This window comes from Melanaphis sacchari, unplaced genomic scaffold (genome assembly GCF_002803265.2).
Source record: "Melanaphis sacchari strain LSU unplaced genomic scaffold, SCAv2.0 Contig20_pilon_pilon, whole genome shotgun sequence".
NCBI classification, from domain to species: domain Eukaryota; kingdom Metazoa; phylum Arthropoda; class Insecta; order Hemiptera; family Aphididae; genus Melanaphis; species Melanaphis sacchari.
The window spans coordinates 325,228-340,360 of NW_020271042.1; the positions used below are offsets into that span (position 1 = coordinate 325,228).

The 15,133-nt window shown below is 26.8% G+C and overlaps 2 protein-coding genes across 4 annotated transcripts in view; one reads left to right on the top strand and one right to left on the bottom strand.

Moving 5' to 3' along the window:
• Positions 1-6,604, bottom strand: part of LOC112593544 (growth factor receptor-bound protein 14-like) — a 96,901-nt gene extending 90,297 nt beyond the window's left edge. Inside the window, 2 exon segments of the mRNA XM_025337984.1 lie at positions 6,500-6,549; positions 6,551-6,604. Coding sequence (XP_025193769.1) covers positions 6,500-6,549; positions 6,551-6,604 — 104 coding nt within the window.
• Positions 1-15,133, top strand: part of LOC112593543 (amyloid beta A4 precursor protein-binding family B member 1-interacting protein-like) — a 41,321-nt gene that overhangs the window by 1,389 nt on the left and 24,799 nt on the right. The window contains exon 1 of one of the 3 annotated variants that reach the window (XM_025337980.1): positions 8,869-9,016. The exons of 1 other annotated variant lie outside the window; for it this stretch is intronic. The gene's annotated coding sequence lies outside the window, so the exon portion shown is untranslated. Of the gene's footprint in view, positions 1-8,868; positions 9,017-9,050; positions 9,109-15,133 lie in introns of those variants that run through there. One more of the 3 variants, XM_025337982.1, reaches the window with a different exon arrangement.

Sequence of the window (15,133 nt, forward strand, 5' to 3'; positions counted from 1 at the left end):
GAAATATTAAGCAATCAAACACGAATATTTTGAATGCCAAAAGCTTTTTTACTCCAGTGACTGCGTCACCGAACGTATTTGTACAGTCAAATCGTTTAGCAGCGGTCCCGATTTAACGATATTTCCGAGTATTTGAGCGTACACACGTCATAGTGACGATGGTAATAATATGAATATGAATAATAATAATAAGTAATAACATACTGTATACGTTAAACGGTTCTGCGGTATTCCATTATTATTATCAACGCGTTTACGACAAAGACCGGGTTCTCCGCCTAGGTTGGTGGGTGGGGATCGGTGTGCGGGTTCAACCGTCGTGTCGTCACCAGACACGGTTACCGCGGTCGTCGGCCGTCGCACACGTGTGCTGTAGTCGGCGGCGTCATCGTCGGCTTCCAGACCCTTGTCGTGTTAACCGTGTGTGAATAGCCGGTCTCGTCGTCGCGTCGGGGCAAAGGGACAATCTGGGCACCCGGGACGTATTTTTATTATTTTTAAAAATGTCTTGTGAATGTCGGTGCGGCGATGTTAGGGGTCAGGTAGTAGTGCGGCGTTCTGGGTATATCGGACCCGGACTAAAACTGGTTTCGCACAGCATTTTCTCTCGGGATCGGGACGGTTTAGATCGTGTTCACGCGATATGGTCGGATAGTCGTCGTCGTCGTAGATAATAGCCACGGCGACAACAACGGCTGCACGACGTTCGCGATGGCGCGCCGCTTGCCCTTACAATATAATAATAATAATATAATATTGTCGAGAACGTGACGGCGATACAGAGTGTGATCGAAAAAGGCCGCCAAGGCGGTTTGACAGGACGTTGTTTGACTACTTTGGGGGGGGGGGGGGGGGAACAAGGGTGTCTGAGGTTTTCAGAATAATAATAACATTGTCCGTTTAACACCAGTATAATATTATTGAACATCATGTGGTTTATGATAAGTCAGTGTTAATGACCACTACGGTTTTCCGCCTATAATATACGCGTACAAAACGGTAATACTCGATGTTATTCCGGTTGTCGGCCACAATACTACAATTTACTATTGTAGATTGTAGTAAATGCTTAATGCCGACGTTTTATTTTTCACTGATCATCGCTTACTGTAAATAAAATAATTATTTTGGAATTCTTGAAAAAAATCAAATCATTATCATTATTGACATTATTCTAATAATTTGACAGTTCTTTATTCACCAGGTCGGTCTTTGATGATGGCCCAATCGACGACATAAAATATAATACGTATATCAGTATAAACGAACTGTTATCGCACGTCACCAGAATGTGACTGTCACGGTTATTTTTAATGGATAATAAACAAGTCGTCAGGCGTAGTACAAGTAGTAGTAGTAGTAGGTAGTAGTAGGTAGTAGTAGTAGTAGTAAAAGTAATAGTTGTTAATAGTAATAGTAATACAGTGGCCCCCAAATTAGAATTCAGTGTTAGCCAAAGAAGTTTAAGCCTCTTATTCTTCTTAGGGACAATGAGTTGAACTTGGTCCAAAAATTCAAAAACCCGGATAGACGTGCTACTAGGGGCCAAAAGCAAATGCTGATCTCGTGGATTATTCACATGAATCATCACTCAGACACGCTTAGTGCACCGTGTATCTGTTACCCTCCCCTCGTCACCGTATAGAGGGACGATATGATTTAAGTGGCTCCGACGACGTCGAATAGACACGGACGGATGGACGGGACAGTCGTCAGTATAATTATTTAATTGTCAGGACTTGTAATTATTGACGTCACGTTATTTCGTCCAAATTCTCCGAGCGACAATAAATTGTGTCAAATATGTATTATGCATTATATTGTTGTGCTGCAGACGTCATTGTTGCTATATTATACATCGACATACATAAATGACAGTTTCTCGTCTAGTTGCCATTACTTTAACGTACATATAATAATAATAATATGATGGTTATCGAATTACAGCAGTTTTTTTCCGCACTGTTAATAATATAATGAACAACAATTACACGCACTGCGATAGCTCATCAATTACAGGATAGATAATGCTTTAAAATTTTAAAGTAGTGTTAAAGAAATTCGCGAACAAGTTTAAACGGTAATTATATTTCCATCGCATCTACGAAGAAACTATATGCGATGTCCTACATTACCTATAACTATATTTTCCGGATTACATTTTTTTTAACCACCTAAAACATCAAATGTGATTATTATAAATTACACTTAATGTTAATTCGTTACACTCACTTCAATGAATTCATTGCTATTTTTAAGTATAGAAGGTACTTTCGTGAACTGTTTTAGTGCAAATCATAAATAATAATAATAATAATGTCGTTCAAGATTGTGACCTTTTCAGTAATTATTTGAAAAATATGTTACATTAACGCTTTCTAAAAACTTTTGTTATGAGATCGTAATTTTAATGTTCATTCGAGTCTTGACGCAAATGTTTGAGAAGATTTAAAAACCATAGTTATTTAAGTTTAAAATTTATTACGAAGATAAAATGCCTATTTTTATAATTCATTTCGTTCTCTAAACGTAATATAATGTTCAAAAATATTATCGAATAAAAACTGGCATCAACTTTTACTATATAGAAAAATAATTTTTCTTAAGTGTTTTAACGATGTAACATAACTATAGATAAATACGACGCCATGTTAGTCACGTATCTATCGTTTATTTTACCAACTGAAGTACCTTTTGATATTAAGAATTGTTATTGATTTTATGTCAAAATCGAATTCATATTGACTTCAGGTGATTTTAAATTATGTTAGTGCCCAGGAATTAGGGGATGTTATTAAAATTTATTTTTTAATCCAACGAAAATTTTTGAAACATTGTGTTTAAAAGTAAGATACTATTTTAAGTTATTTTTTTTAATTAAATGTCTAAAAAAGCATTATTATAGTTAAAAAAAATAAAATTAACTAAATTTTATGTGGTTTTTAATTAACACGGATCTTGAAGAATTCAACGCTATTGCATTTGTTATATGCCTATAAACCAGACTTTTAATGTACATTTTAAAATAAATTATTTGTGAAAGTATATAAAATAAAATGAACATAAGTTTAATTTTACATGACAGGCTTTCATGTGTATTATAAATTATTTGTTTATTTTCAAGTGTTCGGAAACATTTGGTGGCCGCTCATGTATAAAGGTACTAAGGGTACATCGCGATGTTTTAATTATTTTTAAGTGGATTGATAGTATTTTTTCTACAGTCTCCAAAATTTAAAAATAATATAATATGGCGGGATGGCTTTTAAATATTTCTTCACTTTTAAAGAAAATTATTTGAGGAAATTATAATCCATAATTTATTAAAATACCATAACAAGATCCACCTATAAGTATTTTAAAAATAATTTACGCCTTGTCTAAAATCATTAAAAATAATAATATGTATTTTGTTTGTGTTATATACTTGATATATATTTAATTTCAGTTGTACAAGTTTTGTAAGTATATGTAAGTCGTATTTTTATAATTTAAAATTCAGGAAATAATAATATAGGTACTTACCTATACATTTTCTACGATGAAATGTGTATCATTTAACGACATTTCTTGTGCTTTATTGATTATCTGATAATAAAATAAATAAATTTCACATTTAATCAAGTTTTAGTAAAAAATTAACCATGTAATTTAAGTATCTATGTTTATTTTGTTTTTATTGAGTACACTTTGTCTGGGAAAATTCTAAATATACAAATTAAATATCATGTCTACGTATGGTAGCATATTAAATAAAACATTTATATCATAAATTTAATTGTCATTGTGATTAAGATTTAAGAGCACAGTAATAGTTGTAGTTTTAATTTCTTTAATTTGATATTTTATGATTTATTTATATATATATATATATTATTTGTATTAATTTTTTATTTATTTATACACATTTTAGTTGCATTTGTTAATAATAAACGTCGAAAGTCAGACAAGTTAATTTATTTAATAATCATGTAATTTATCATCCCAATTATTATTTATTAATTCCTAGAAGTAATACCATTGTTTTATTGATAATTGAAAACTTTTTTTATCATCTATTTTGCATTTATTATATTCGTAATTCATCAATTATATTCATAAAAATAAATATGACAAAATAATAATTAATATCGTCTTCATATACTATAGTACGCCTGAGTCCATATAAGGCCAATTTATTTATGTTTTGTGTCTTGTGAATATCGTTATTGACCCTTCGTATACTGTAAAGGAATTTCTAAAAATATACTGCACATTTTTTCTTTTATCCCAAGTTTGGGATCTACTGTTATTTATACGACAAATATATTCCTCTCCGGTGTGTTCTATCCGTCATAAGTACATGTTGGTTTTAAATTTTCAAAAAATAACCATAACGTTATGATTTTTAATATAATTGTATTCGCGTGGGAAGGGGAAAAATATCGTTACTTGTTCGGAGGCACAATGGGCCTGGTTTCGGGATTCTGTGGCGCCAGACAAATACAGCATTAATATTTCGGAGAGGTGTTTAAAAAATATATAAACTCACATAAATATGTATAACTTGCCCTCTTCTAAACCATAGTCTATGTCGTTCTCTCGAATATTTGTAAACAATTTCACCCTAATTTTTATATTGTTCGTAAGCATAATATGTTATTCAACCGAATAGCAATTACTATTTATTTAAAATGCTACGTATTATTTACTTGGCTATTAAGCGTTTGATAACTCGTAAAACTTAATGTATTAATGATGTTTGAATTCCTCTGTATCATTGTATTCTTTGAACGATCAATGGATATGTGAGTATAATGCGTTTGTACGTAGATATGTAATATGTTAATGTACTGGTTGACGTTTACTGTAGGATAATGTTATGTACTCAGCGACAATGACGTCTTAAAACGATGATCGACGATTTTATAAAGTTTATTTATTCGGCTTCACTATAAAGTATTTGTAAGATTTTTGTTTCTATAATTGTATATTTATTTTTTATCAACCATATTTCACTTTGGATGATTGTAGTTTAAAATACAAAAGGGAATATGAAAAGAACAATTATTTTTTTTTGTGTATGTTTTTTTTTAGGGTTTTTAGTTTACTTCACGGCTGGTTTTGACAATGGTTATTGAAATTTAGAAGAGTAACCCCGGTGTCTTGGGAAAGAAAGATATATAGTGGGTTGTAGCTAGGAGGAAACGTGGGACGTACCGGAAACGATGTATCTTGTATATTCACGGCTGCTCCTACATTATATTCAGTGTTGCCAAAACATTTAAAATAGAGCTTTAATTTTGCGAAATGATCACGTATGCTAATAAATATAATTTGATTAAATAAATTATTATTGAATTAATTTAATAAATATCTACTCAAAACATAATGTTTGATAAACATGAGTTATTGACATGCAATACAATAAATTGATTTGATGAGTACCTACATACTATATTGTGTTGTGTCTCAATTTATTGAAATGCTGATTAAAACTAAAATAATTTAAGTCAGAAATGGGATACTGGAACCTCAGTTGTTTACACTTTTACAGGTTATTAAAAATTATGATTAGTTTGTGATTTTCATTTGTAAACATTCTAAGAACGGTGAAATGTGTAAAGAATGCTAATTGCTAAGTCACGACATCTGAGAGATTAAATATTATCAATTTTGTACTTGATCAAAAAAAAAAAAAAAAAAATCAAGAATAATATACGCATTCAAAATAATATTATTACGTTTTACTTACACAGGAATTTGTTATTATTCTTTTATTAAGATAGTAAAGTATTTATCATCTGATATAAGGTAAGCCACGTGCGTGATTTACAAGCAATACTTTTTGAATCCTCAAAATGTTTATTTATCATCTCAGTAAAACGTTTATATCCATATAATTTATTTTATTGTACCTATCAGTTATAAATTATAACTAATAGAAATTGATATACTGTAATTGATATTTACATGGTATACTATACAATCTAAATGGTAAAAATAGTATCTATACAATTTTATTATCACGTATTTATACTTTTTAAATATTTTTTCATGTATTAATAACATATAAGTCATATTATATTATCTATAAATATTTTTAGTTTTTACTATTACAATTATAAAACATAAAAATAAGTATCTACTAAATTAATCCCATTTATATTTTTAAGTCTAATTAATATAAAATAAATTATTATTATTTATTAAATATAAAAGTAAACTATAATGTTGTAATTATTTATAACATTGTATTTTTTTGATATTTTTTTTTTTGCCCAATATTGTATTATGACATTGTATACGTAATACGTTTTCATAGTTAATTTTGTTTCATTCTGTTTTAAATTGCATTTTACAATTGACGTTATCATCACTTGTCAATACTTTGAAATAAGAAAACTATTGAACACGTGTAAGTTGTGTAGTGATCGATTACTAATTAAATGTTAAAAACATAGTTTAAAATATAATATATCAATTTATTATTAATATTATATTATGTTCATTTTCTTACCTTCTTATCAACCAGAAATCGATAGACTTTTCTTTTGTTGTCGATTTTTTTTATTTGTAACACTTCCTTGTTAATTTTATTGTCGGTTAAGTACGAATTAGTCATCTATGAATTTGCTAAGATTATTTAAAATTTTGCATCATAGAACTACTTTATTTACTTTGCACGACTTAAAATAACAACTCCAATACACACCTTAGACCGTCACCGTAAGTACTGAAACATTACATTCGTGTTCACAGAGTAATTATCAATTGATACTAATCATATTGCAGTTTATCGTTGGGTATTTTCAATTTCAGCGATAAAGACAATACCTAATCTGTTTTAGGCATTAAATTATATATTTTATTAGTGGACGTCGCTATGTCGGTATTATATATATATATATATATATATATATATACATTTAAAATCCATAAATTGAATCGTGGTATAATATAATATTAAGTATACATATAAATATGTAATATACCCTTTCGATTATAAACTTCAGTCAAAAGCATGTTGTATAAAAAATTATATTTTTTAAGAAGATACAATAATACATTTTTTTTTAAATTTATTATACATTTATACAAATTATATATTTTGAAATTATTATTCTATGATAATTATTTAAGTATACTTGGCTTGTGTCTTTATTCATATGTTAAAATTAATTTTTTAAATTTAATAGTAAAATTAAATACTCATTTGTGCTTATATATTATTTAGCCTACCTCTGTAGCATATATTACTATAATATAATATTTACATATACAGTTGATAATAAATTTGATGTTAAATTAAAATGTAGGAGATTAAAATAAAAATCCTTCATAAAACAGCTGGTTAGACATTTATTTGGGTTTGTTTTTCTCTTTCTACAGGTTTTACATGAAGTCATAATTTTTATTAATTTTTAATTTTAACAAAAAAATAATCAAAATATATTATTTAGATTTTAATTTATTATTCGGTACTGATTTGTTTTTTCATTAATATAATTTATTAGCATTTAAAAAATATATTAACCTCTTTTAAAAGGGTATATTTAAATAATTATTTTAATTTTATTAAAAAATATATTTGTTTGTTGTTACACTTACCGCACTCAAGTACATGATATTATTGTTTATTTAATTTATATAATACATTTCTTCAAGTTATATAATTTGAAACATAATTTTACAAACATATTTTTATTTTAGTATATGCGATAAATTATAATATATACCATATTATATGATCTTCATTTTGACATATTTAAAATTGTCTAAAAGTTTTGTCTATGTGATACTTAAAATATATTATATTTTTTGGTATTTTATACTTAAATTTAAAAGTAATAAACATATTTAAAAAAATATTTTGTAGTGTAATAGGTTTAGATAGTATTAATAGATCATTAAAATGCATGAGCATTAATGTTTAAAAAACGTCAAACGGTTTTTAATGTTTTATATGTTTATATAATTAGCTTAGCAAATCCTAAGAAGCTATTGTTCAAGAATGATTCCATGAAATCAAAAAAAAAAAAAAAAATGATCATTATATTCAAATAAATATGTTCTTGTCTATATATATTATATTAACTATCTAAATGAATTAATTTTTCACTATACCTATAACAGAATGTCATGTTATATTTTTTTATTTTTTTATTTGCGGATTTCGTGATACTATTTTATCATTTTAAATCCAATGTTTTTAAACATTTTACCAACTGACTATAATCTATATTGATCCAAGAATCGTTTATGAACCATATTTTCAAGTTTTACATTGCAGGCGTGTATAAGGCTTTATAATTTTAATTTCATGAGTACGTTTTCATGTCGATGAATTCTCTTAAAGTTGCACGCGGCACATTATAATAGTAGTTATGGCTAATGTAAAAATAATAGAGACAATAACGTATCTACTAATATAATATACAAAACTAACTAATTAAAAAAAAATTAATCATCAAACCATTTTATGACAGTCATTAACATTTGTGTTTTGTATTTATTAGTTAAAATACATTATATGTTTCATAATGTTGAGAACATTTTTTTGGGGGTTAAGAGTGGAGTATAGTCTTATATTGTCATATGGGAAAAAAATAATGAATTACAATATTTTTTCAACGTTAAACCAAATTGAACGGATAAAAACAAAATAGTATTATACTTACTATTGGTTATCTAAAATAATACTGACAAAATATTAATAATAATAATAATAATAGTAATGGTAATAATAATAATATTAGTAATTTTAGCATGTCCCCCAACCGTTTTCCTATCGTAAAGTCCCACTCGAGACACGTTTATATTATATTATTATACAACAATTTGCGTGTGAGTTTTTACGGTACAAGCTACGGCGCGGCTCATCGGACCGTTCAGTATAAAGCTAACGTTCGCGTCGACACGATATGTCGTTCGTGTAGTGAGTGCGTTATCACATTTTGCCCGGTCGTGTCTTAACGGTGCGCGTAGTTTGTGTGGTTTGCAAAATTTTTGTTTTTCTCTTCACAATACAGTATAGGTTAGTGTCTGTTTTTTAATTGTTATCTATCAAGATTTGTTATTAACACTATATGTAAAAATATCAGACTTTCTTATATTATCACTAAAATGGTAAATTTGTAATTGTTTTTGTAAAAAGATTGAAAATTATTTTTTCGTAAACCAAATTATGTATTATTACTTTACTCCGTACAGTTGGCCGATGGTTGCTGATTTAAATTTTTCTAATTTTTTTAACTTGTAAAACACTTTACAATAACAATCAAAATATTTTAAATATGATATGTTCATTTATTTATTATTAAATTATTTACCTACATACATCCACTTTTATTTTTAAAGTATTTTTTTAATAAACTAAATTATATAGGTTAAAAAGAGAATCATATATGTATTATTTATTTATTTTATTTATAAAAATTTAATTTCATAAACCTAATTTGAAAATTTGTATGATGAATTTATAGGTACATATAATTGTTATAATGAATTTAGAAAAAAATATTTATAATTTAGTATAAATATTTGAGTGTTTAAATTTCGACTTAACCGTTAGGCCACTGGTGTAATATAAAGTTTAGTTATTTACTTGTAGATGGTTATTTAATTTTGTATTTAATACATACTAAGTATGTTTTTTCATGGTGAAATATTTGTAACTGAACATGAGAATTATTTTATAATTTATTAAGGTTTCAATTATGTATAATATGTTATTTAGACACCCAGTTAGTTCCCAGTGCTTCCGATGATTTAATCAATAAAAAACAAAATAATACTTGTGCGTAAATGATGTATAAATAAAGTTTAAATTATATAACATATAATATAACTGTAATGTTTATATCATTCTATTGTAATATTAGTATTTTATTTGTTGTGTAATATACAAACATACTAATGTTAGCTTTACCGACTTAATATAGGTACACTTATAATTTTAAACAAATTATATTTATACATATTATTTATTTCTCGTTACACTGTATTGGCAAATTAATCTGATTAAAGTAGTTACATGTTGCGTAACTTAGGCCATTTAGCGTAAAATGTCACTTATACCTTTGTTATATTTAAGTCTTTTCGGATTAAAAATCACGAGGTTAATGATATTATATTTAAATGTTATTGTTTGTTTAAGTGTGTGACAAAATATTTCTTTTTGATAATTATATAAATGCTGTAGGATTCCTAATCTTAATGAATACTTTTGAATTGATTTCTACTTTGATGAAAGGATTATCTAATAGGTATAAAAGTTTTTACTATAAAAGCACTTAGTACATATTTCAAAATAATTTTTTTCTTAATTAATAATTCAAAAGCTATCATCATACTATTGTTAATTTTCTATTTTCCGGAAATAATATTAGTATTATTATGTAAAAAAAATATTATTATGGTTTTTTTTTTATTATTACAATAGAATCAAAAATAAAAATTTGAGATTGAAAGCATCCCAGAAATTATTATTTTATTTTTTTTACCATTTTAAAACATTTGTTTAATGTGGTATAACAATTTATTTAGCTATACTAATACATAACTACTTTTATGATGGTATTAAGATATTTATACTTAGACAAAAAAAAAAATTAAAATAGTAGCAAATGATGTTATCTTAGAAAAATTTAACTATTTATTTCGAAATAATTTGAATTGTCTACTCATTTTATTTTATTATTTTATGATAGTGTATAATCTATATTAAAGGATTGATTAGTAAGTCAATATATTTTTTATAGCAACATAATCGTTTTAAGTAATACTCAGTCATAAATTACCATTTCTGTGCGTCTTATTTCTCTTTATGAACATAAATAATAATACATAATATCAGATTCGTTATATTTTAATTATTCATCATTATTAATTATAAATAAATGTCTTAAACCATTTATACCCTTAAGACCACAATTTTAACTCAAAATGTATTATTTATAAAATACCGTATCTTGGCTTTTTTGTCTGTAAATACATTTATAATAAATATATTTTGTTATAAGTGTATTTTAACAATTTTAAATAACAAATGCTGTTAGTTTTTTTTTCTAAAAATATATAAAGATAAATTTTAAACAACATTAAGTAATTAATAAAAAAACAAGTTAAAAAAAAGTTATTTTTCCATAACGTTAAAGTACTAAATTTAAAAACATAATAAAATGAGTATGTATTTTAACTATATATAAAAAAAAAAATTATATTTAATATTCCATACTTACTAAAATATTTCGTTATGGATATACCACACATATTTCATTTCAATAGAAAAATTATACTTTTATAACCTCACGATGTATTTTTAATTACTATTAATGAATAAGTTATTGTAATGTAGGTAGTTAATCATATTTTTTTGGTTTATTCTTTATACTCTTGTTGTATTGTGTATTTGTGTCTAATAAATACGAAAACAATGCGGTCAATTTATAGGAAGTTTTTGTACTTCAATTGTGTTTGCTCATATGTAAATAAACATGTTTTTTTATGTATTCATTCATGTATAGACTGATATTTAATTAGGGTTAATGCAACTTTTGCACTGAATTCATTGAGATACTGCCACATAAGTTTTCACAGCTTTTTTTTAAAATAAAAAAAATTATGTTAGGATTTTGTCGCTTCACTCGTTCATGACTTGGAGAAGGGAGATATTAGTTAAAAACATTTTCATAAATCGACCAAAACGTGACTCACGAGCTTTGGCCTTCCATGACTTGTTTTGTATACAGATCAGCATTGGCAATATCAGACGATACCCCAAGGAAAAAAATAAAAAAATATATATATTTAAACAATGAGTTAAAAACTTTTATTTTCATCATCTACATATAAGTATATAATTTATTTGAGCATGTATTTAAGAGCGTGGGAAATAATCATAAATTAAATGAAAAATTATCATAGTGCACATACAATTGTTAATCAATTATGATGATCCTGAAAATAAAACATTTGATATTATATTTTTTTGATCTATATAGAAGAAATAACCTATTTAAAGTATTAATCTTTTAATACTTGTATAATACTTATACAAATTGTTTACAAAATAAAAATGTAATGCATTACTTATAGTGACTTTAACTAAATCAAAATATTTACAATAAAAAATAGTGAACAGTGTTTAAATATATACTTATGCATCATATTTAATTTAACAATAACTGTTTTAGTTAATATAAATTATAGTTCATTTCATATTTTATGTAATAACTCGACACCTTTTTACTTCACAATCATAGTTAGGTAGTGTTTAACTTATCGTTTCACAAATATAACCGTTAGCTAAATATAATAATTAATTTGATAGTTTACAATGTCCATCAATAAAGTGTAACTATATAATATCGTCAATAAACCAGTTTCTTTAATTATTTGATACCTCAAACATTTAGTATACATCGTGTACTAATTTATTTTACCACGTTCCAATTATTTTTTCTTAAATAGGTTATATATTTTGATCAATTATTTTAATATTTATTAAAAATTAATGATGAAATCTATGTGTTTTACAATAACGAATTACATTCATTGGAGGCTACCTTTTTTTCCCAACTCTACTATTGACAAATGCACGGAGATCCTGAGTAACGATTGGTAGTCGATTGTTGGTAACGTTGGAATTATCGAAAGAATTTTAAGAATGTAATCTCATGCGGCTTGTCGAATGAATCGATTCTTTTAAAAAATTATACAAAGCTATTTTTCCATCACCAACCACTTAACAGATAATTGGTTAAAATGTCTTGGTGCTCTTTTGTTTCAAATTAGACTTATCCATATATAGTGCAATAGGTTTTCAAGGTGAGCAGTTTGTTTTAAAAATGCACTCGGGAAATCCTACAACTCGCACTCGCATGTTGTTGACCCCTGTGCATATTCGTTTGGACACCACTGTGTGTGCACCATATGTTGTTCAGAATCCGTTCCCCCGCCCTTCACGTCCTGTCACCCAAACCGTTCGTAGTAGGCCACTCGCACGTCTCGATTATACATCGTCTGTTTGAATTATCGGGCACCGATGGCAGACATCACGCACATGAGCCTTCGTAATAAACTAACATACATGAAACTTTTTTAAATAAATGCCTTTCCCCCCTTTTTTTTACATCGTTTGAATATAATTTTAAACATTTAAATTTAATCATGTCAACCCCGTTGTTGGCCACCCTCTAAACTAAAAGTCATCCGTATAATGGAAATATAGCTCTATCATTTATATTTAAAGCAAAAGCTATTGGTTTAGTTTAAAATACTACATTTTATTGTAGTGTTGATCGCTGCATATTATATAAGAAGACCTTTGAAAGGACTCGTGACACCAGCTGCAAATCAGTGGTTCACATCATATACTTATCGCTTACTGGGAGGTCACCGAAGCGTGTATAATTGCGGGTCGATTGAGAAGAACAGACTCCCCATGGTTTTGGGTCCACTGGTCACGGTAGTATGCCTCTAAAAACTGGTCACACTTTCTATGAAAATCAAACCGTAGGTGTCGCATGCCAACTAGATCTGATACAACACGTGATCAACTTATTTTATCTGAATATCTTATCAATGCTCTTCTAATATAATTGTATCTTTGCATTTTTTGAACGCTCTTATTCATAGAGTATATATTTTCGAAAATACAGTTAATAAAAATGCACTCCAGTACTTTTTTACGTAGTAGTCTTCATTTATAATTATTTTAAGTTATAACAAATATCAAAAATTACAAAAGAATTATCTTTAGCTTAATTTTATAAACAAATTATTGTCATCTGCTTGTTTTTGGACATATATCATACATTGATTAAGTTTTAAGGATTATTTCAACTTCCTTTCCAATGTCCATAACCTAGTTGCGTGTTATTTCAGATTATTCTTATCTATAAAATATATGGTTGCATAATGTTTATTACAAGTTAATAACTGAATATTTGCGAGTTTGTGACTATTTCCTTTGTAAAAATATACTGTTGGTACATTTGATTTTAAAATATAAATTTATATATATATATATTGTACGCGCTTACTGGCAATAATATATCATTCTATGTGACAAACAAGAGTTTAATAGACAATAATGGCGAAACGCTGGAGCATGATCATATTCATTAAAATTAATGTGCAATTGTCATGAAACCGGCAAAAGACAGAAAGACTCTACAGCGGTCACGTACATCCTACATCCTCTTTATTTCATTTTTTTTTTCAATTTTCACTCCGGATATTATAGTCAATTTTAATAAACCACTCTGTGTCTGTATGTGTGCATATTAGTATATTTGTCGTTTACGGCCTGTAAAGATTATCAATAGCATAATTATGGGTCACGAAACCGCATCATACGTATTACCTTAGTGGGCGTTTTAACACAAGTACATTTCAGACGAATAAAAAAAACTCCCACTTTTATGTCGATTAAGGTTTATGTTTAAATGAAAATAAAATAAAATATTTACCATCTGTTCAAAATTAAATGTTTGAATGCATAATGCAAGTGGGAGGCAAGATCCATAGATTGTAATGATAATTTTTATTTTGGTGGTAATAAGTACAATATTATAGTGTAGTATCGACCGTCAAATGGTTTTTGAAATAAAATAATTTTTAAGTGCATAATATACGTATATAACAAAATGTAAACTAATCTGTTTATTTAACTAAAATAAATCAAATTACACATATTAAACACTACAGTAATGTTATTTAATTTATGTCAATAACATACATAAATACATTATACGTATATTTGGCTTGTCAAATATCATAGGTATTGTATTGTCAACTGAGAATTACTGTATAGATCAAATAGAAACTTTTAGCTTTATTCTACCAATAACGGTTGAAGAATTTATCTTGTTTACTGTTTCAACATTCAAGATTAAATATTTATGTATATTACTCATAATTTATAAGTGGTAAACTTAAATAGCAACCTTTTTATAAATTTGAAATGTAAAACTGTTTCTATTAGTTTAGTACTAAGCCATTCATTTTTTAATAAAACCATATCAAAAACTTATTTAGATTTAATGTGCCTACCTTTATTTAAATATTAGAAAATATAAACACTTGAAAATAATGCGACTTTGGTGTTTGATAGTTAAATTCATAATAAATGTATTAGGTACATGTA